Genomic DNA, 18,877 nt, shown 5'->3' on the forward strand with positions numbered 1-18,877 from the left:
CACCAGGAAATCTCCCCGGACACAAAACCAAAGAAGGAGGAACTCTGTGGTCAGCAGCATGGGTTGCAGGCTCGGGGGAGGGCCGCCCCGGCGTCTGCTGTCTGCAGTGCGCGTCGTATTGCATGCAGTTTCCCTACCACCTTCCAAAGGTTTTCCCAAGTCGGTGGTCAAAACCGAACCCCGAGAAAACATGCGGAGTAAGCTCCTCTTTCGGCAGAGCCGTAGAAAGGACTGTCCACCTTCCTGGGTCAGAAATGGCCCATAAAGGTTGGAAACAATCCTAAATGTGACGGGCTAGGACTGGGCCAGGCAGACGCCAGGAGCCTGGAGCTCCAGCCGGGTCTCCCAAGTGGGTGGCGGGGGCCCAAGCACGTGGGCCGTCCTCTGCTGCTTTCCCAGGTGCATCAGCAGAGAGCTGGATTGGAAGTGGAGCAGCCGGGACTCGCACTGGAGCCTGCATGGGGTGCCTGAGTGCAGGCGGTGGCTGAACCTGCCGCCCTACAACGCTGGCCCCTGACTCAACGGGGCAAACGACCTTCACCTGGTACACTGCCGGGTGACCATCGCCGCCCCCGCCGGCACTCGCTCATCACCCCAACCAGAACCCGCATAACCCGCGTCCACTGGACGGCAGTTCTCCCATGGAAACCGGTCCTCTGTCGTCCCTACGCATTTGCCTGTTCTAGATGATTCCTATCAGCACCTAATGTTTGCAAGGCTCAGGCCCGTTGGAGCGCGGATACCAGACCACCATTCCCTTCCACAGCCAAGAAGCACACCTCTGTGTTAGCTCGCAATGGGACGCAGCATTTTTTTTTTTTTTTTGACAGGCAGAGTGGACAGTGAGAGACAGAGAGAAAGGTCTTCTTTCCATTGGTTCACCCTCCAATGGCCGCCACGGCTGGCGCACTGCGCTGATCCGAAGGCAGGAGCCAGGTACTTATCCTGGTCTCCCATGGGGTGCAGGGCCCAAGTACTTGGGCCATCCTCCACTGCACTCCCTGGCCACAGCAGAGAGCTGGCCTGGAAGAGGGGCAACCGGGACAGAATCCGGCACCCCGACCGGGACTAGAACCCGGTGTGCTGGCACCGCAAGGTGGAGGATTAGCCTGTTGAGCCGCGGCGCCGGCTTGGACACAGCATTTTTACAACCCATTTGATTCCTGCAAAGTTGGTGTAGGTCTCGTCTCCCCTTCCATTTCAAAGGCTAGTGATTGGAGTCTTTTTTAGAATTATTTTTATTTCTTTGAAAGACAGAGTTACAGAGAGAGGTAGAGCCAGAGAGAGAGGTTTTCCATCTGTTGGTTCACTCCCCAAATGACTACAATGGCTGGAGCTGCGCCGATCCGAATCCAGGAGCCAGGAGCTTCTTCCGGGTCTCCCACACAGGTGCAGGGGCCCAAGGGCTTGGGCCATCTTCTGCTGTTTTCCCAGGCCATAGCAGAGAACTAGATCAGAAGTGAAGCAGCTGGGCCTCGAACCGGCGCCCACGTGGGATGCCAGCACTGCAGGCCAGGGCTTTAACCTCCTGTGCCACAGCACTGGCCCCCAGAATCTTTTTTTTGTCAATGCAGCTAGAGGTTTTGCCGACTCTTGGCTTTGCTGGTTCTGTTTATCTCAGCAGTAATCTTTACCACTTCCTCTTTGTTAGCTTTGGGTTTAGTTTGCTCTTTTTTGAGTTCCTTTGTGTAGGATTCAGTGGGCTGCGACTGCCGCCATCTTGGCTGTAACCGCCATCTTGGCTGTAACCGCCATCTTGGCTGTAACGGCCATCTTGGCTGTAACGCCATCTTGGCTGTAACCGCCATCTTGGCTGTAACCGCTATCTTGGCTGTAACGGCCATCTTGGCTGTAACGCCATCTTGGCTGTAACCGCCATCTTGGCTGTAACGCCATCTTGGCTGTAACGCCATGTTGGCTGTAACCGCCATCTTGGCTGTAATGCCATCTTGGCTGTAATGCCATCTTGGCTGTAACCGCCATCTTGCCCTGGCAGCCATCTTGGCTGTAACCACCATCTTGCCCTGGCAGCCATACTCAGCTCCACGTGATAAGCAAAGTTGTTAAGACAATGTGCTGCTCCCATCTGACACCTGGGCACTACACTGGGTATTAGTGCTTTTCCGCCAGCCCTAAGCCACTTCTGTCTGTTGCCCTGTGTGCCCTGTCTGGCCGTCACCCAAGACACACTTCTGTCCAAGTTCCTGGCACCTCCCGCAATCCTCGATGCGTCAGCCTTTCTCCGTCTCTCGGCCCTCCTGTCGGTGGCCAGTTCTCGCACACTGGTTTGTCTAAAGCATTCGAGGCCTGCAGTCAGTTGTCAGTGGGAGTGGCTCCTTTTGAACGTGGGTCCTTTACAGCCAACGCTTTCTGTCCGAGCACTGCATGCCCCAGTTCGGTACGTCATGGTTTGATCTCCCCGTCCCCCCAGCTCCCCGTGGGACCTCCTTCTCTGGGCCTGTCTCGGCACGTGTGGATGAATGTTCCCGTCGTCTCGCAGCGTTGCTTCCTCCTGCCGCTGACTTCGCATCTCCCTCTGCCGTGGCTGTCAAGGCCGCTGTCCCCCACGTCCCAGAGCCAGTCTCGGAGTGAGCGTGCGGCCCATCGTGGAGGCCGCTCCACGTGCAGCCGGGGGCGCTCGATGTGCTGTCTGCTTGGTCCACGTCCACGACCACGTCCACGTCCATGACCACGACCGGGCTCACGCGTGCGTTTCCTCAGCTCTCCTTTCTGGCCCTTCATCATGCCTGTTGCGTTTTGGCATATTTTGGGAATGTTATTAGACGTGTACGTGTTTGCAATTATTGTATCTTCTTGGTTAACTGAACCTTTTACCAACACACAATGACCTGTGTCTCTTGTTACCTTTCTGATTTAAAATCTGCTTTGTCTGACAATAGCCGTTATTAAGATATACCATTTTCATGGAATACCTTTTCCCACACTTTCATACTCTTGTATTCAAAGCTAGGTTCCTTTGGGTCATGAATAGATTAAACTAAAAAATCTACTCTGTCCATCTCTGCCTTTTAATTGGAGAGTTTAGCTGGTGCCGTCGCTCACTAAGCTAATCCTCTGCCTGCAGTGCCGCCACACCAGGTTCTAGTTCCGGTCAGGGCGCTGGATTCTGTCCCGGTTGCCCCTCTTCCAGGCCAGCTCTCTGCTGTGGCCCGGGAGTGCAGTGGAGGATGGCCCAGGTGCTTGGGCCCTGCACCCGCATGGGAGACCAGAAGAAGCACCTGGCTCCTGGCTTTGCATCGGCGCAGCACACCAGCTGCAATGCGCCGGCCATAGCAGCCACTTGGGGAGTGAACCAACAGAAAAAGGAAGACCTTTCTCTCTCTCTCACTAACTCTGTCAAAAAAAAAAAAAAATTGGAGAGTTTAGCCCATTTGTGTTTTTAGCAGTTACTAGGAAGGCAGGCCTCACTTCTGCCATTTGTTTATATAAAGATTTGTTAGATTTATTTTTTAAAGATTTTATTTATTTACATTTACTTGAGAGGGAGAGTTACAGGGAGAGAGAAAGAGGAGAGAGAGATCTTCCATCCACTGGTTCACTTCCCCCGTGCCTGCAATGGCTGGAGCTGGGCTGATGGGCCCAAGCCAGGAGCCTGGAGCTTCTTCCAGTCTCTTACGAGGCTGCAGGGAACCAAGCACTCGGGTCACCTGTGCTGCTGTCCGGCCACCAGCAGGGAGCGGGATTGGAAGTGGAGCAGCCGGGACTCGAACCTGCGCCCCATGGGATGCAAGCGCTGCAGGAGGCGGCTTAACCTACTGCGCCACACTGCCAGCCTCCGTGCCTGCCATTTAGCTGCTGGTTTTCTCTGTGTCACCCCCCCCCCCGCCTCCATTTGTGGGGATTCCGTTTTTTTGCTTCTTTTTTGCAGTCCTGTCGATTCCCTTCTTTCCATTTCTGTGCGCTTTCCGGACCCTCCAAGGTCGCCCTGGGGTCACACTGGGCATCATGAAATTGTACATCGTCGTCTGAACAGTGCCAGCTTAGCTGCAGAACATGCTTACTTTCTTTTTTTTTTTTTAAAGACTTATTTATTTGAGAGGCAGAGTTAGAGAGGGAGAGAGAAAGGTCCTCCACCCACTGGCTCACTCCCCAAATGGCTGCAACGACCGAAGCTGGGCTGATCCGAAGCCAGGAGTCAGGAGCTTCCTCCGGGTCTCCCATGCGGGTGCAGGGTCCAAGCACGTGGGCCTCCTCCACTGTTTCCCAGGCCACAGCACAGAACTGGATCGGAAGAGGAGCAGCCAGGACTTGAACCAGTGTCCGTATGGGATGCTGGCGCTGCAGGTGGAGGCTTAGCCCACTACGCCACGGCGCCGGCCACCACTCACTCGGCTGTTACCACGGCTCCATTCCTCTTGCTTGGTACTGGCACAGATCCCGTCTTTCTACCCCGTGCTCCCGCTAACACAGCTTATATGGCCTTGTGAGGATCTGGAAGGGGAGTTACAAACCTAAAGTGTCCACCTTCCCGGCTTCAGGATTCCACACAGCTGGGCGGCAGGCGGCAGGCACCGCGCCGAGGGGCCGCCCCGGCACCCAGCTCAGCTTTTCCACCGAGAGGGACGCCTGCTCTGTCTGCTCCAGTGCACCTGCGCGGGGACGCCGGCCCCTCCGGCCTCCCCTGCGTGAGACGGACGGATTCTCCTGAGAGATCTCTTCTCGGAACACGGGACTGAGTCTCCCTCTCACTCTAACACAGGAGATGGAAGAACGGAACCACGACCACCAGGCTATCGTAAGAAACAGGATTTTAATATAATATTCAAGTCTAGCATTTACTATTTACATCAAATAAATATCGCCCCCCCCATGGTAAACATTTTTGTTTTATACAAATACTCCACGGCCCTCCCCCTCCCCCACGACCCCGTCTTCTGTGGTCTCGGCTGGCCCAGGACGCAGTGTGAGTGGCACTTGCAGTGGCTTGAGATTTGCACCAGTGGGACCGTCCACGGGAGTGGACCGTCCACGGGAGGGGTCCACGAGAGGGGCTCCCCCTCCCCTGCTGCGAAGGGGCCGGGCGCGCGGTGGGCGGGAGCCCCTCGTTCTCACTCGGCCCCGACGGTGGGATCTTTGGTGCAGCCCGGGGAAGGCCACGGTGGTGGCAGGAGGGGCCGGGCCCCTTCGAGGGTCGCAGGCCAGTGCCCGTGGGCACGAGGAGAGAACGGCAGTGGTCTGGCCCGCAGGGTGAGGGTGCCCTGGGGTGCCCCGCACCTGGGAGGGCTCCTCTGGTTCCAGAGGGCACAAGGCACCTAAGGCAGCAAGCGGCCCCGGAGGCCAGGTCAGCCCGCGGCGGGCGGGCGTCACTCCCGGCAGCGGGAGGGGGCCAGGTGACAGGCGTCTGGGGCGGGCACGGGGCACCTGCTGGGCCTGAGCCAGTCCAGTCTGCCGGTGCCGGCCGGTCCCGGGGAGGCGTCCTTAGAAGATGCCCTTGGCGATCTTGAGCCCCTTCTGCTTCACGCGGGGCAGGGTGGAGCTGGCTCCGTGCTTGAGCTTGGCCCCCTTGGAGAAGGTCCGCTTCTTCAGGATGAAGTCGTAGTTGGCCGTCGAGTTCATGGCGTAGAACACATTGGCGTTCTCGGGGATCTTCAGCTCTGGGGGGGCGGGGCGGGGGAGGGCGCTCGTGGGGGCTCGGTGGGACGCCTCACCACGCACCCCCGAGAGCCCTGACGAGGACAGGCCTGGGCTGCCGGCCTGAGGCTCCCCATGCGGCGCCTGGGGACAGGCTGCGCCATGGTCGCCACGGAGCCCATCCGCCGCGGCTGCAGAAGGGGCTGCCCCCTGCTGCCCACTCAGCCAAGCCGCCCGGGTCCTGCACCACTCAGCTGCGAGCCTCCCAGGACCCCAGGGCACCGGCAAGTCCTTCCTCTCTGGCCCCCAGGCCCGCAGCCTGCAGTCCGCCATGGCTGGGCCGGCCCCGGGCTCCCATGGACACCCCATGGCTCTGCTTCCACGCCCTCGGCCTCGCCCTTTCTGTAAGAGGCGTCCAGCTGTCCAGGGCATCTCAGCCTGCACCTGGCCGTGACCCGCAGCCTGTGGCAGCCAGGGCTCTCTCTAAAGCCCTGAGGTGAGACAAGCGGCCCCCCCCGCCCCCGCTGCCCGAGCCCCGCCCCTCGGATCCGAGCTCTGCCCCGCCCCTCGGATCCAGGCCCCACCCCGCCCCCCGTCTGCCCGAGCCCCGCTCCTCGGACCCTTGCTCTGCCCCGCCCCTGGCCTGCCCGCGCCCCGCCCCTCGGATCCGCGCTCCGCCCCGCCCCGCCCCCGGCCTGCCCGAGCCCCGCCCCTCGGACCCGCGCCCCGCCCCACCCCCGGCCTCGGACGTACTGCGGTCGTCTGAGATGACCTGCACCAGCTCGTAGTCCTCGGGCTCATCCTCGTCCAGGTTGTGCTTGTCCATGGCCTTGCGGATGACCGTCGGAGCCTTGTCCTGGCTGGTCACCTGGATCGGGGTGGGGGACAGCCCATCAGGCCGGGCCCTGGGCTGCCACTGAACAGAGGGGCTCGCGGCCTCAGGCCGGGTGGGGACCCTTCCTCTGCTCCCCCGGAACGGTCCCGCCCCTCGTCCCACGCTGCCCGGGGCAGGGGCTGCTCTGCTGGACAGGACCAAGGAGCCCGGAGGTGAGCCAGGAGCCGCGGCTGCCGCGCCGGGTGGCCCGGCTGCAACCCTGGCTGCCCGATACAAGCTCGCCCGGGTGGGGCGGCCCCATGACAGCCACGCTGGCCTCTGGTGCGGGACGTGTGTGTACCATGGGGCGTCTGACCCGGCACGGGGGTGCGGTGTGTGTGGGGGGACCCAGCGGCTCCGACGCCACGGCAGGCCTCGGGGTGAGAAGCCCACCCCACCCTCAGCCCTGCACACTCCTGGAGCACAGCCCAGGGCTCCACCTGCGAACCCCCCAGCGGGAGCCTGCGAATCCGGGCGGGTGCAGCCCCTCAGGGAGGCCGACTCCGCCTCCGCCTCCCCGTGCAGCACGGCCTCACTCGGTGCCGGCCGTCCCCCCTCCCCTCCCCTTCCCTCCCACGGCCCGCCCCTCCCTGTGCAGCACGGCCTGACTCGGTGCCGGCCACCCCTCCTCTGCCCTCCCCTTCCCTCCCATGGCCCGCCCCTCCCCGCCCCTCCCCGTGAAGCACGGCCTGACTCGGGTGCCGGCTGCCCCTCCCCTCCCCTCCCCGCCCTGCCCCTCCCCGTGCAGCACGGCCTCACTCTGGTGCCGGCTGCCCCCCCTGCCCTCCCCTTTCCTCCCACGGCCCGCCCCTCCCTGTGCAGCATGGCCATCTTGGATGCGGGCCGCCCCTCCCCACCCCTCCCCGTGCAGCACGGCCTCACTCGGCCGCCCCTCCCCGCCCCTCCCCTCTCCCGGCCCGCCCCTCCCCATGCAGCATGGCCTGACTCGGATGCCAGCTGCCCCTCCCCTCCCCTCCCCCTCCCCGCCCCTCCACCCGCGGCCTGCACTCACCAGGATGCTCTTGTACATGTTGCCGTTGTCCACGTCCAGGCTGACGCGGATGACGCAGCGGTCGCCCACCTGCTGGTTGTAGAGCGGCGGGGAGGGGCTGTAGCTGCAGGCCCCCGACACGGAGCGCTTGTGCGTGCGCGCGGCGGCCACGGGGGTGGTGGAGGCCGACGAGGACGAGGTGCTGCTGGAGCCCGAGCTGAGGCCGGAGGTCTCCGGGGACGACTGGGAGGTGGACTCCCAGAACTGCGGGGACGGCAGCAGGGTCAGCCCGAGTCCCGGGGCCTGCAGGGGGGCGGCGCGGGGGAGCGGGGGAGGGGCTTCACCTTCTTCTCCTGTGCGTCCGGGGACTCGGGGACGAAGCTCGCGTTGGAGATCTCCTCCACGTCGGAGCTGGAGGAGCCGGCCGAGTGCACGCTGAGCGCGTCAGCCAGGTCCCCGCCGCTGAGGTAGGGGCCGCACCTGAGCTGGTCGCAGGACTTGGAGTGGCAGCTGCCGCTCCTGCTGAGCTCTGTGCTGGGGGCCTGGCGGCTGCACAGAACACCCGGCTCACTGAGAGGTCTCCCCCAGGGCGCACGCCACCCCGTCTCTGCCCCAGGCCAGGGCCCGGCCACGTTTCCCGGGGCCCACCAGCAGGGGGCGCCAGGTGTCTGTGTCCCAGGGCCTGCCAGCAGGGGGCGCCATGTGTCTGTGTCCCAGGGCCCACCAGCAGGGGGCGCTCAGTGTCTGTCCCAGGGCCTGCCAGCAGGCGGCACTCAGTGTCTGTCCCAGGGCCCACCAGCAGGGGGCGCCAGGTGTCTGTGTCCCAGGGCCCGCCAGGTGTCTGTGTCCCAGGGCCCGCCAGCAGGGGGCACCAGGTGTGAGTGTCCCAGGGCCCCCCAGCAGGAGGCGCCAGGTGTCTGTGTCCCAGGGCCTGCCAGCAGGGGGCACCTGCAACCTGGTTCCCAGGGTTGGCCAGCAGGGGGCACCAGGTGTCTGTGTCCCAGGGCCCGCCAGCAGGGGGCGCTCGGTGAATGTGTCCAGGGCCCGCCAGCAGGGGGCGCCAGGTGTCTGTCCAGGGCCCGCCAGCAGGGGGCACTCGGTGTCTGTCCCAGGGCCCACCAGCAGGGGGCGCCAGGCATCTGTGTCCCAGGGCCCGCCAGGTGTCTGTCCCAGGGCCCGCCAGCAGGGGGCGCTCGCACCACCCCGCCCGCCGGGCCCAGGCACTCACTCGCTCCAGCGCTTGACGATGGCCGTGTTCTTCTTGGCCTTGAGCGTGTTGCTGGCCGACTCGGACGGCGGCTCCAGCTCGCACGACAGGTTGTAGCTGCGGGCAGGGCGGCCGTGAGGCTCCCGCGGCCTGGCCACCGCCGCCCGCCCGCTCTCCTGCCCGGCCTCACCTCTCGGCCTCGCTGAGCCGGGCCACGGCGCGGAACCAGGCCCGGAACCGCTCCTCGGGCGCGATGCTGTAGTTGTTGCAGGCCGACTGCAGCAGCTTGATCTGCGCTATCACCTCGAACTCCTGCGCAGGGGAGGCCGGGGGGGCGTCGCTCTCGGCTCCTCCTCCCCCCACTCCCCCCGGGGACCCTCCCATTCCCAGAGAGGGCTGCCAACAGCCCGACCAGGATGGCCCCGGCGGGAGGGGCCCTTCCCTCTGCACCCACAGGTCCCCGAGTCCAGGGGGGTGGGGAGGCAGGCGGGCCCCACCCCGTCTTCCCCGGGGGGTGAGGGGCTCACCTTCCTCCTCTTCTCGAAGTTGATCAGCCGCCCCTGCAGGACAGAGCCGGTCACCACCGCCCGCCCACGCTGCAATACCTCGCGTGCCCACCAGGGGGCAGGGCGCAGATGCCCGCACCAGCAGGGGACCTGGGTGCACAGGCTCAGGACTGCTCGCCCACCCACGGAGGGGCCGCACCCCGCCCATGGCCACTGCCCGCGGGCGTGCTGTGCCCAGCTCCGCCAAACCCTCCTGCAGCTCTGCAGCCAGGCAGCTCCGGGTGGGACGGGCCCGGTGCTAGCTCGGGCCTCGGCACCCCCGCCTCGTCCCCGGGCTCACTCACATAGAGATAGTCCTTCATGGCCGTGTCCAGCATCACCAGGTCGGTGAGGAAGGTGCCCAGGTAGGGGACGGTCCCCTGGATGACTCCCTGCGGCACAGGGTGGGGGGTGAGCAGCAGGGTCCTGTCCCCGCCCCACTCCGAAGGCTTCTCAGCCTGACCCCTACCTGGAGCAGCCGGGGTACCCTCGGCCACCTCCCCACCCCGCTCCTGACCCCAGGCTCCCTCTGGCCACCTCTCAGGCTGGCGTTTTGCAAATCGCAAGGCTACAGGGCCCTGGTTCCTCCGTCCTGAGGGCTCTGCCAGGCCCTGGCTCTGGTGGCCACAGCTGGTCCCCCATGTTACCAGGAGGCCAGGGCACGTCTGGGGGCACCCCTCCTCCCGACCCCCAGGCCGGCCCCTGCGCCAGCCGCCTGAGCGCACTCACCATCTCTCTCTGCCGCCGCTGGGCTCTCCTGGGGTTCATCTCCAGGGTGGCAAACTTGGAGGTCCCCTCCTGCGGGGGCAGAGGACGGGCTCAGCGGGGTCTTCCCCCCCCACAGCCCTGGCCGTCCCTCTGGCACTGGGTCCCAGCAGGACCCCTGCGCCCGCTGAGCTGTTCCCACGCCCGCCCCGGGGCTGCCGAGGGTGTGAGACCACGTTCCCGTTACTGCTGCGGCCTGGCCCTGCCCGGCTGTGGGTGGGGCCGCCCCGCGTCTCTCCTCTCTCAAACCTTGTGGCCCTCGTTGTGAGGTCGGCACCTCACGGCCGCAACACCTCCATTTCCCAGACGAGTAAACTGAGGCCCGGGGGTGGCAGCGACTTGCCCGGGGTTCCACGGGGACTCGGGGTGGGGTGGGGGACAGCGGCCCAGCCGGTGCGCTCTCGGTGAGCGCCCAGAGGACGGGGCATCTCGGGCGTCCCGGCAGGGCTGGCTCCGCAGGCCGGGCCCGAGGCAGAGGGAGCGCCACCCACGAGGGGGCGCAGGTGCCGGCTCCGACTGCCCGGAGAGCCAGTGCTTCCTCCATGTGGGGAAGCTTCTGAGGTCCGGCGAGGGAGGGCCCACGGAGGACCCGCTCACACGAGCGGAGGACCTGCCTCTCCCGAGGCATCTGGGCACAGGTCAGGGCCGGCCAGCCCACGGCCAGACGCCCAGACTCGTCTGTGGCCGAGCAGCGGCAGCTGGGGCAGAGCGGGGGGCACTGGCAGGGTGCACCCGCGTCTGGCTCTGGGCAGGCCGGGCTGGTCTGGGGCAGGAGCCACCGACCCTTCCATGCACCCGGCAGTCTGGGTGATGCCAAACCTCGCATCCGGGAGCACCCAGGAGGCCGGGCACCTGCTACCCCTGCCCACTCCTGGGTCCTTCCTGGGACTACACCTAGTGACTCACTGCTCACACCTCCTGCTCCCCCAGACGCCACCACGCGCCCCCCACCCCCACCTTGATGAGCAGCTCTCTGCTCAGGGAGTAGTTGTTCTCGTCCGAGAAGATCTCCGACAGTTTCTGGAAGATTCGGAAGCTGTCCCTGCAGGAGGGCGGGGGAGGGCAGGTGAGAGCTGGGGGGGACACGACTCCAGCAGGGGCCCTGGAAACCCGGTGCCGCCCCGCCCCCGCCCCAGGCGTTCCTGAGGGGCCCTGTCTGGACCTCACAGGGACAGGAAGCCCTGCGACTTTGATGAAAACACAGGACGACGTCTGGGGCAGCCCGGCCCCGTCCCCGGCTGAACCTGTCCTTCTGGGACCCCATGGTCACAGTGCACTGGGGGTGGCGCCCGCCCACCTGGGGCTCCCACAGGGCGGGAAGCCCACCTGGACACCTCCTCCCACAGGGCGCCCGCCCACCTGGACACCTCCTCCCACAGGGCAGGAAGCCCACCTGGACACCTCCTCCCACAGGGCGCCCGCCCACCCGGACGCCCCCTCCCACGGGGCAGGAAGCCCACCCGGAGCCTCCTCCCACAGGGCAGGAAGCCCACCTGGACACCTCCTCCCACGGGGCGCCCACCCACCTGGACACCTCCTCCCAAAGGGCGCCCGCCCACCTGGACACCTCCTCCCACGGGGCGCCCGCCCGCCCGGACGCCCCCTCCCACAGGGTGCCCGCCCGCCCGGACGCCCCCTCCCACGGGGCAGGAAGCCCACCCGGAGCCTCCTCCCACAGGGCGGGAAGCCCACCCGGACACCCCCTCCCACGGGGTGCCTGCCCACCTGGACGCCTCCTCCCACGGGGCGCCCGCCCGCCCGGACGCCCCCTCCCACGGGGCAGGAAGCCCACCCGGAGCCTCCTCCCACAGGGCGCCCGCCCACCTGGACGCCTCCTCCCACGGGGCGCCCGCCCGCCCGGACGCCCCCTCCCACGGGGCGCCCGCCCGCCCGGCCGCCCCCTCCCACGGGGCGCCTGCCCACCTGGACACCTCCTCCCACTGGGTGCCTGCCCACCTGGACACCTCCTCCCACAGGGTGCCCGCCCACCCGGATGCCCCCTCCCACGGGGCGCCCGCCCGCCCGGCCGCCCCCTCCCACGGGGCGCCTGCCCACCTGGACACCTCCTCCCACTGGGTGCCTGCCCACCTGGACACCTCCTCCCACGGGGCGCCCGCCCACCCGGACGTCTCCTCCCACAGGGCGCCCGCCCGCCCGGACGCCCCCTCCCACGGGGCGCCTGCCCACCTGGACACCTCCTCCCACTGGGTGCCTGCCCACCTGGACACCTCCTCCCACGGGGCGCCCGCCCACCCGGATGCCCCCTCCCACGGGGCGCCCGCCCGCCCGGCCGCCCCCTCCCACGGGGCGCCCGCCCACCTGGACGCCTCCTCCCACGGGGCGCCCGCCCGCCCGGACGCCCCCTCCCACGGGGCGCCCGCCCGCCCGGCCGCCCCCTCCCACGGGGCGCCCGCCCACCCGGACACCTCCTCCCACGGGGCGCCCGCCCGCCCGGACGCCCCCTCCCACGGGGCGCCCGCCCACCCGGACGCCCCCTCCCACGGGGCGCCCGCCCACCTGGACACCTCCTCCCACGGGGCGCCCGCCCGCCCGGACGCCCCCTCCCACGGGGCGCCCGCCCACCTGGACACCTCCTCCCACGGGGCGCCCGCCCGCCCGGACACCTCCTCCCACGGGGCGCCCGCCCACCTGGACACCTCCTCCCACGGGGCGCCCGCCCGCCCGGACGCCCCCTCCCACGGGGCGCCCGCCCACCTGGACGCCCCCTCCCACGGGGCGCCCGCCCACCTGGACACCTCCTCCCACGGGGCGCCCGCCCACCTGGACACCTCCTCCCACGGGGCGCCCGCCCACCTGGACACCTCCTCCCACGGGGCGCCCGCCCACCTGGACACCTCCTCCCACGTCTTCTTGAGCCGGTGGATGGCGTTGCTCTGCAGCGCGGAGAGGATGGCGTAGAGCGACGAGAAGTTCTTGAGGAGCCGACACTCCTGGGGGGGAGGGGGCCGTGAGAGGGGTCGCAGCCTCAGGCCTCGGTCCGGCCCAGGACCCCGCCCCCAGCCCCGGAACGGGGAGGCGTGAGGACCCCAGGTCTGCCGAGCAGGGCGTGGCGAGGGAGCGAGCGGCCAGGCAGCGGCCAGGCCAGCCCTCGGACCCCAGGCCACGTCCTGAGAGCGGCGGGGCGGGGGGGTCCCAGGGCCCCCGGCCTACCCGGGCCACCTCTATCCAGTGCTCCACCACCCGGGCCCTGTCCAGCGCCTTCATGCCGCGGTCCCCGAGGCACGTGGTGATGACGCAGTTGGCCACGCTGTTGAACTGGGTGACGGTGGCGCGGATGGTGGGCGCCAGGTGCTCCTTGCCCTTCTTGTCCCGCTGCGACCAGATGGAGCCCAGGCAGTGGTACGGCACCACCTTCTTGAACAGCTCCTGGGGAAGGCGCGGCGTCACTGCGTCTCCCGGCTCCCGGCTCCGCCGCCACCCTCGTCCCTGCCTGGGGCCCGGGGCCTGAGCTGCAGCTCAGCCCTTCTGGGGGTGGGGCTGGGGTCTCTGTGCCTGCCCATGGAGGGCGCCCAGCTCCGAGGACCAGGAATCCTCACCAGGTCCAAACGCCTCCACCTGCCTGTGTCGGGTGGCACCCCCCCATCACCCATCGCCCTGTCCAGACGCACAGCCAGTGTCTGCCCATGGACTCATACAAACACGAGGTGCCTAATGTGTGCTGAGCCGGTGGGGCTTCCTGGGCAGATGGGGGGCCCAGGGGTAGGCCTGTCTCTGTCCATCTGTCCCATCTGCAGTCGCGCCGCAGAGGGCGGGGCCTCCTTCACTGCCCAGGGGTGCTCGAGGCCTTGGGGCTAAGCAGCCTGGCTGGTGGCGGAGGGGCCCGGGCCGGGCACGGGCAGCCGGGGCAGCTGAGCCACTCACCGCGTCCATCAGCGTGAACTGCTCGGCCACCAGCTCGGGCGGGAAGACCAGGAGGCGCGGCTTCTCCGGGCTCAGCCCGTCCTCGGCAGCCGCCCAGGGAGGCTCTAAGGGTGGCCCCGGTCCGGGAGCCGCGTCCAGCTCCAGGGTCTGCGACAGAGCCGCCTCCAGCTCTGCCGCCAGCTCTGCGGCGGGCGCCGGGGCGGGCTGCAGGTCCAGGACCGGCGCGAGGACCGCGTCGGGCTCCGGCTCGGGACTGGGTGCGAGAGCTGGCACCGGAGCCGGCGACAGAGCTGCAGAAGGAGGAGGGGTCACCTAGGCCACCGCCTTCCCGGCTGCCTCCCCGGAGACAGCGGGCGCCCACACCCCAACATCCAGAGGAGCCTGGCCTGCCCCCGCTCTCACGCACCCTCGGGCTCGGGGTCCCCGCGCTCCGGGTCCTCGAGTTGGGCCAGCAGCAGGTGCGCCCGGCGCTCCAGGTCCGAGCCGGGCATGTTGAGCTGCACGTAGGCCACCAGCTGCTTGAGGCAGGGGAAGTCCGGGGGCTGGCAGAAGTCCTCCGAGTACTGGTCCAGCCAGGTGCCCAGGATGGAGGAGATGGCACTGGGGGCAGGCGGGCGGCCAGCAGGCTTAGGCGCCAGGCCTCCTGGTCCTCCCACACCCCCGCGGCTGTGCAGGGCCTGCACGGAGGGATCCCTCTCCCCCAGGGAGCCCCCCGCCCGCGGCCTGCCCCTGCCCCCACTGGAACGCAGCCCAGCCGGCGAGGCACCCGTCCTCCCTCTCCGGTGGGTTCTGGGGCCCTGGCTCCCTGCGAAGACCCCCCCCCCCGCCGTGCCAGGGAGCCCCCAGGTGTGTGAGCTGGCTGCTCCCCACCTCCCGTCCAGGCCGAGACAGGACAGGGTGGGCTAGCCTGTCCCCCGCCATAGTCCCGTCTCCCTTCTCCTGTGGGTGGCACCCTCTAGTGGGATTGCAGGTCCTGCTCCCCCCCTCCCCGACCGGAGGCCCACTCACTTCTTGAGTTGGTCCTGGGGTCCGCCGTCCTCGCTGGAGTAGGGGAGGACACATCCGTATCTAGAGGAGGCCGTGAGGGCGTCACATCTACCGTACCTGCTTACGACGTCTGGTGTTACTGGGCACTCCCCACCAGGGGGCAGCCCAGGCAGATGGGGCTCTCCCTGCTTCTGCTAAGGGCTGGGCGGGTGGCTGCACGCTGTGAGTGCCTCACAGACGGCTGCTGAGCGAGAGCCCAGCCAGCTGCTCTCTAGGGATCAGGGGGCTCTAGTTCCGGCTACTCCCAGGACAGGGACCCCCCCGCGGAATCTGGAATGTCTTCCGTTTTGGGGCAAACAGCTTTAGGGGAGAAAAGCCCTAAACAAGACCCCCGGTCCTGGGCAGCCCACTCCTTGGTGGCAGGGGGCCTCCCTCTGAGCACCCTGATGGTGGCAGGTGCAGGCGCCCACCTTTTGAACAGCAGGTCCAAGACCTGCTGGGTGGTGGTGAAGGCCCTGTAGGTGCACAGGAAGACGGTGACGTAGGAGAGGTCGCTGCCCTGGAAGGCAGGCACCAGGTGCTCCACCAGCTTCTCCAGCGTGCCCGCCTTCACGGTGCGTACCTTGCAGGTCTCGTACAAGTTCAGGGCCGACTCGTTCTCACACTGCGGGGACGAGGGAGGGGCGCCGTCAGGGGCAGCGACCCCAGGAGGCTTGGAGGCTACGGCACAGGCACAGACCCACCCCCCAAGCCCTCAGTGGTTCCCGGTGCATCCGCAGGGCGCTGGATGGGAAGCGGAGTGGCCGGGACTCGAACCAGCACTCTGGCGCAGGACGCTGGCACTGCGGACGGCGGCTCGGCTCGCCGTACCACGATGCCAGCCCCGGTTCTCGGCTTTCAAAGGAGAATTTGAGGCGTGGGAATGGGGAAAACACCAGTGCTTTCAGGGGGGCAGTTAGCAGAGCAAGGAACAACCATGGGGACACAGGGGGTTCCCTGTAGCTCTGCCCAAGTGGCCGCAGACGCCTCGCAGTGCCACGTGGCGGGCTGCAGGACCCTGGGGAAGCTCTCGGTGGGTTGCCAAGTCAGAGACCCCTGAGCTCTACAGGTGAATGACAGCCCTGCTCGGCCGGGAGACGGGACACCAGGGGATGCCGGGGGATGGGGGAACCCTGAACGCCTGGGGCAAAGCCCGCCAGGTCTCAGGGGCTGGGGGCAAAGGGGCAGGGCGGTGAGCAGGGGGAGGCACACGTGGGAGGGGCCTGGGAGCGAGCCTGGCGGACTCTGCACTCACCCCGAGCCAGCGCTGCCCCTTGCTGGCTCCGTGGTGCAGCTGCACCTTGCGCAGGGAGATGGAGTAGATGACCCCGTTGATCAGCTCCTCACCGATCTCCTGCGTGGAGTTCTGCGAAGACAGCGCCGGGGCCGGGGCCATCAGGGCAGGCACAGTGTGCCGGGCCGTGCAGGCTTCCAGCCCGGGACGCTGGAGGGCGGGCTGCACAGCAGGGTGGCCGGCCGCTGCCCCCACCTCTCCAGCCGGCACTGGGCATTAAACATGGCGGCCCCCAGGCTTCCACCCCGGCCCCCCACCTCCACCCAGGATCGCCACCCTTCGCGCTGACCCTCCAAAGCGGCTGTTGTCTTTACCCAATCCCCAGACAGGTAAACGGAGGTGGAAGGAGGAGCAACCGTCCCCGAGGCTACACAGCCCCCACCCCCACGTCGGGGGCGCCTCCCCAGGCCCAGCGGCCGAGGTCACCCCACGCTCATCCCCCCTCCGCCCCGCGAGCCGGCAGCAGCAGCTCCAGGCACAGCCCTGGAGTCAGCGCCGAGTGCGGGGCAGCAGTGGGGCGTCCCCGACAGCCACACGTGGGGCCACTTCCTTCCCCTTCTGCCCATTCATACCCCGTACCCACTGGCCAACAGAGCTCTCAGCTCCTGGTGCCGGTCATGTGACAGTGTGGCCGTGGGTGACAGCACGGGGGCTCCACAACCCGGAACCAGGCGGCCTCACGTGGCTGCCTCCTGTATCCCCAGTGAGTGGAAGAAACACCCTGTTTCAGGAACGAGGCGCTACCCCTCCCAGCCCGGGGGAGGCCAGCCCGGGCCGCATCCTCAGGGTTGGCCAAGGCCGTTTAGCCTCCCGCCCACCACTACTCAGGGAAGGCAGCTTGGGAGGGGTGGGGAGTTGGGGGTGACAGCCTCTGAGAGTTCAGGAGGGAGCTGGGGATTGGGGTCACCAGCCGAGGCTGCGGGGGAGGGGCGAGGGGTGCAGGGAAGGTGCAGGTGGCCAGCGCCCCGGCAGCCCGGGGGCCCACCAGAGACCTGCTCCCAAGGCCTGGGCAGAAGCCAGGTGCCCAGCACGCTGTGGGCTGCACTCCAAGCCTCGGGCCTCCTGCCCACAGGTCCTGGGAGCCCCGTCCGGAAGTTCACTTCCTCTGACCCGAGACCGCCCTCCCACTCCGGGCTCTGTACCAGCGGGAAAAGCCGCGGACATCACCCGGCTCCGGCCCTCCGCCTCCGCGGGGGGGCCGGGCGCGTTTCTCGGAAGTCAGCGGAACCGCAGGCGCAGCCCCGGCACACACCCCCCCCCCCGCCCCCAACACAACACGGGGCGGCCAGCCGCCCCTCCCGGCTCCCGGGGGCAGGGCTGGAGCGCCAGGCTCCAGCACTCCCCTGCAGAGCCTCAGGTCAGCTGGGGGCCTCTCCCCGCCGCTCCCCTCCTCTCACTGGGATCTCGGCTCAGACAGAGATCGGGGAGTGGGAGGCTGCGCAGACCCACCTGCCCCAGGCCCCTGGACTTTAACCCTCTGGGGGTCCAGCGCCGTGCCCACCCCGGGGGCTCCCTGTGCGTCTCTGTTCCCTGAGCAAGCCTAAATGGAGGCGGGCCTGACGGACGGCAGCCCAGCCAGCAGCTGGCCATCCCTGCGTGGTATCACGTGACCCCTCAGCCTTCCCACCGCCCCAAGGGGCCCTCTCTGCCAGCCGGGGTTGGGGGGGTACAGGCCAGTGCGAGAGCCACACACGCCTGGGACGGGAGGGGGGAGTCGGCACCCCGTGGAGCAGATGGGGGTTAGCCCCGTCCTCCGTGGGTGCTTCACGTGACAGCAGCGGGAGGAAGGCGGACGCCCCGTTTACTCCCAGGGTCTCTCAGTCTGTCTCGCAGAACAGGGTGGGGGGCTTTGTCCCCTGCTGCGACCCCTGTCCTGGGGACAGAACCGGGAAGCAGCCGGCAGCCGGGCCCTGCCCCCGGCAGGCCACCCTCCGTTAGCCCAGGGCACAGCAGGAAGGGCACGGAGGCAGCGCACTGAGTCCCTGGGGACCAGGCCGGCGGGGCTGGGGAGGCCGCGGGGGCGGGGCAGGGCCGGCCTGGTAAACAGCTGATGCTGAGAAATCGCCTGCGCCAGAGGGCAGGCGTCCAGCGGCTCTAAGCTGCCTGCTGCGGGAAAGGAATGCCACACGGCGGCTGTGTCCTCGGGGCACGGCCCCACAGTGGGCATCTGAGCCTCTGAACACCCCTGGGTCAGTGCAGGGGGTGTGTGTGTGTGTGCGCTGTGGGCCCTGCTGTCCCCTGGGTCGCTGCCGGGAGTCCCAGATGGGGCAGGGAGGAGGCCTGGGCGGTCCGGCTAGTGTGTCACCTGATCTGTCCCGATGGGGACAGAGCTGCTGCCCATCCCCAGCCCCCGGGGCCTGCCCCACCTGCCACGCTCCCCAGCAGGGGTTCACACCTGCACCTGCCACAGCGGCGCCTTCTCCCATCCTCACTGCCCCTCTGGTCCAGCTCCCTGAGGACCCCGGGGGCCCCCAGCCGCAGTCTGACTCCCCCATAGGAGCCCTGGCCGGGGGCTGTAGTGGAGAGGGGCTGAGCCGTCCATGGGCTCCTCTGTGTCCAGCCGTCCCAGGCCTGCGCACCGAGAGGCTCAGCCCACCCGCGTGGGCAGGTGCGGGCGGCTTCCACGCGCCTGAGATCACCCCGAGCTCTGGCCGGCCAGCACCCTGCGGCTCTTAGCGTGAGGCCTGCCTTAGGGCCCTGT

General features: G+C 67.9%; 1 protein-coding gene across 5 annotated transcripts in view; it reads right to left on the reverse strand.

Annotated features, from left to right (window-relative positions):
- Positions 1 to 4,752: 4,752 nt before the first annotated feature.
- RALGDS (ral guanine nucleotide dissociation stimulator) overlaps positions 4,753 to 18,877 on the reverse strand; it is a 39,448-nt gene continuing 25,323 nt past the window's right edge. For 3 of the 5 annotated variants that reach the window (XM_070066641.1, XM_070066632.1, XM_070066633.1), the window contains exons 2-18: positions 16,138 to 16,248; positions 15,314 to 15,507; positions 14,865 to 14,960; positions 14,263 to 14,456; positions 13,857 to 14,146; positions 13,146 to 13,361; positions 12,822 to 12,925; positions 10,932 to 11,016; positions 9,939 to 10,007; positions 9,515 to 9,601; positions 9,192 to 9,224; positions 8,855 to 8,976; positions 8,686 to 8,781; positions 7,802 to 8,006; positions 7,479 to 7,721; positions 6,346 to 6,460; positions 4,753 to 5,615 (exon numbers count right to left, since the gene is read on the reverse strand). In XM_070066641.1, the coding sequence (XP_069922742.1) occupies positions 5,440 to 5,615; positions 6,346 to 6,460; positions 7,479 to 7,721; positions 7,802 to 8,006; positions 8,686 to 8,781; positions 8,855 to 8,976; positions 9,192 to 9,224; positions 9,515 to 9,601; positions 9,939 to 10,007; positions 10,932 to 11,016; positions 12,822 to 12,925; positions 13,146 to 13,361; positions 13,857 to 14,146; positions 14,263 to 14,456; positions 14,865 to 14,960; positions 15,314 to 15,507; positions 16,138 to 16,248 (2,436 nt within the window). In that variant the 3' untranslated portion in view covers positions 4,753 to 5,439. The remainder of the gene's footprint in view (positions 5,616 to 6,345; positions 6,461 to 7,478; positions 7,722 to 7,801; positions 8,007 to 8,685; positions 8,782 to 8,854; positions 8,977 to 9,191; positions 9,225 to 9,514; positions 9,602 to 9,938; positions 10,008 to 10,931; positions 11,017 to 12,821; positions 12,926 to 13,145; positions 13,362 to 13,856; positions 14,147 to 14,262; positions 14,457 to 14,864; positions 14,961 to 15,313; positions 15,508 to 16,137; positions 16,249 to 18,877) is intronic. The other 2 variants (XM_070066638.1, XM_070066639.1) reach the window with 1 other exon arrangement.

This window comes from Oryctolagus cuniculus, chromosome 1, assembly GCF_964237555.1.
Source record: "Oryctolagus cuniculus chromosome 1, mOryCun1.1, whole genome shotgun sequence".
Taxonomy (NCBI): domain Eukaryota; kingdom Metazoa; phylum Chordata; class Mammalia; order Lagomorpha; family Leporidae; genus Oryctolagus; species Oryctolagus cuniculus.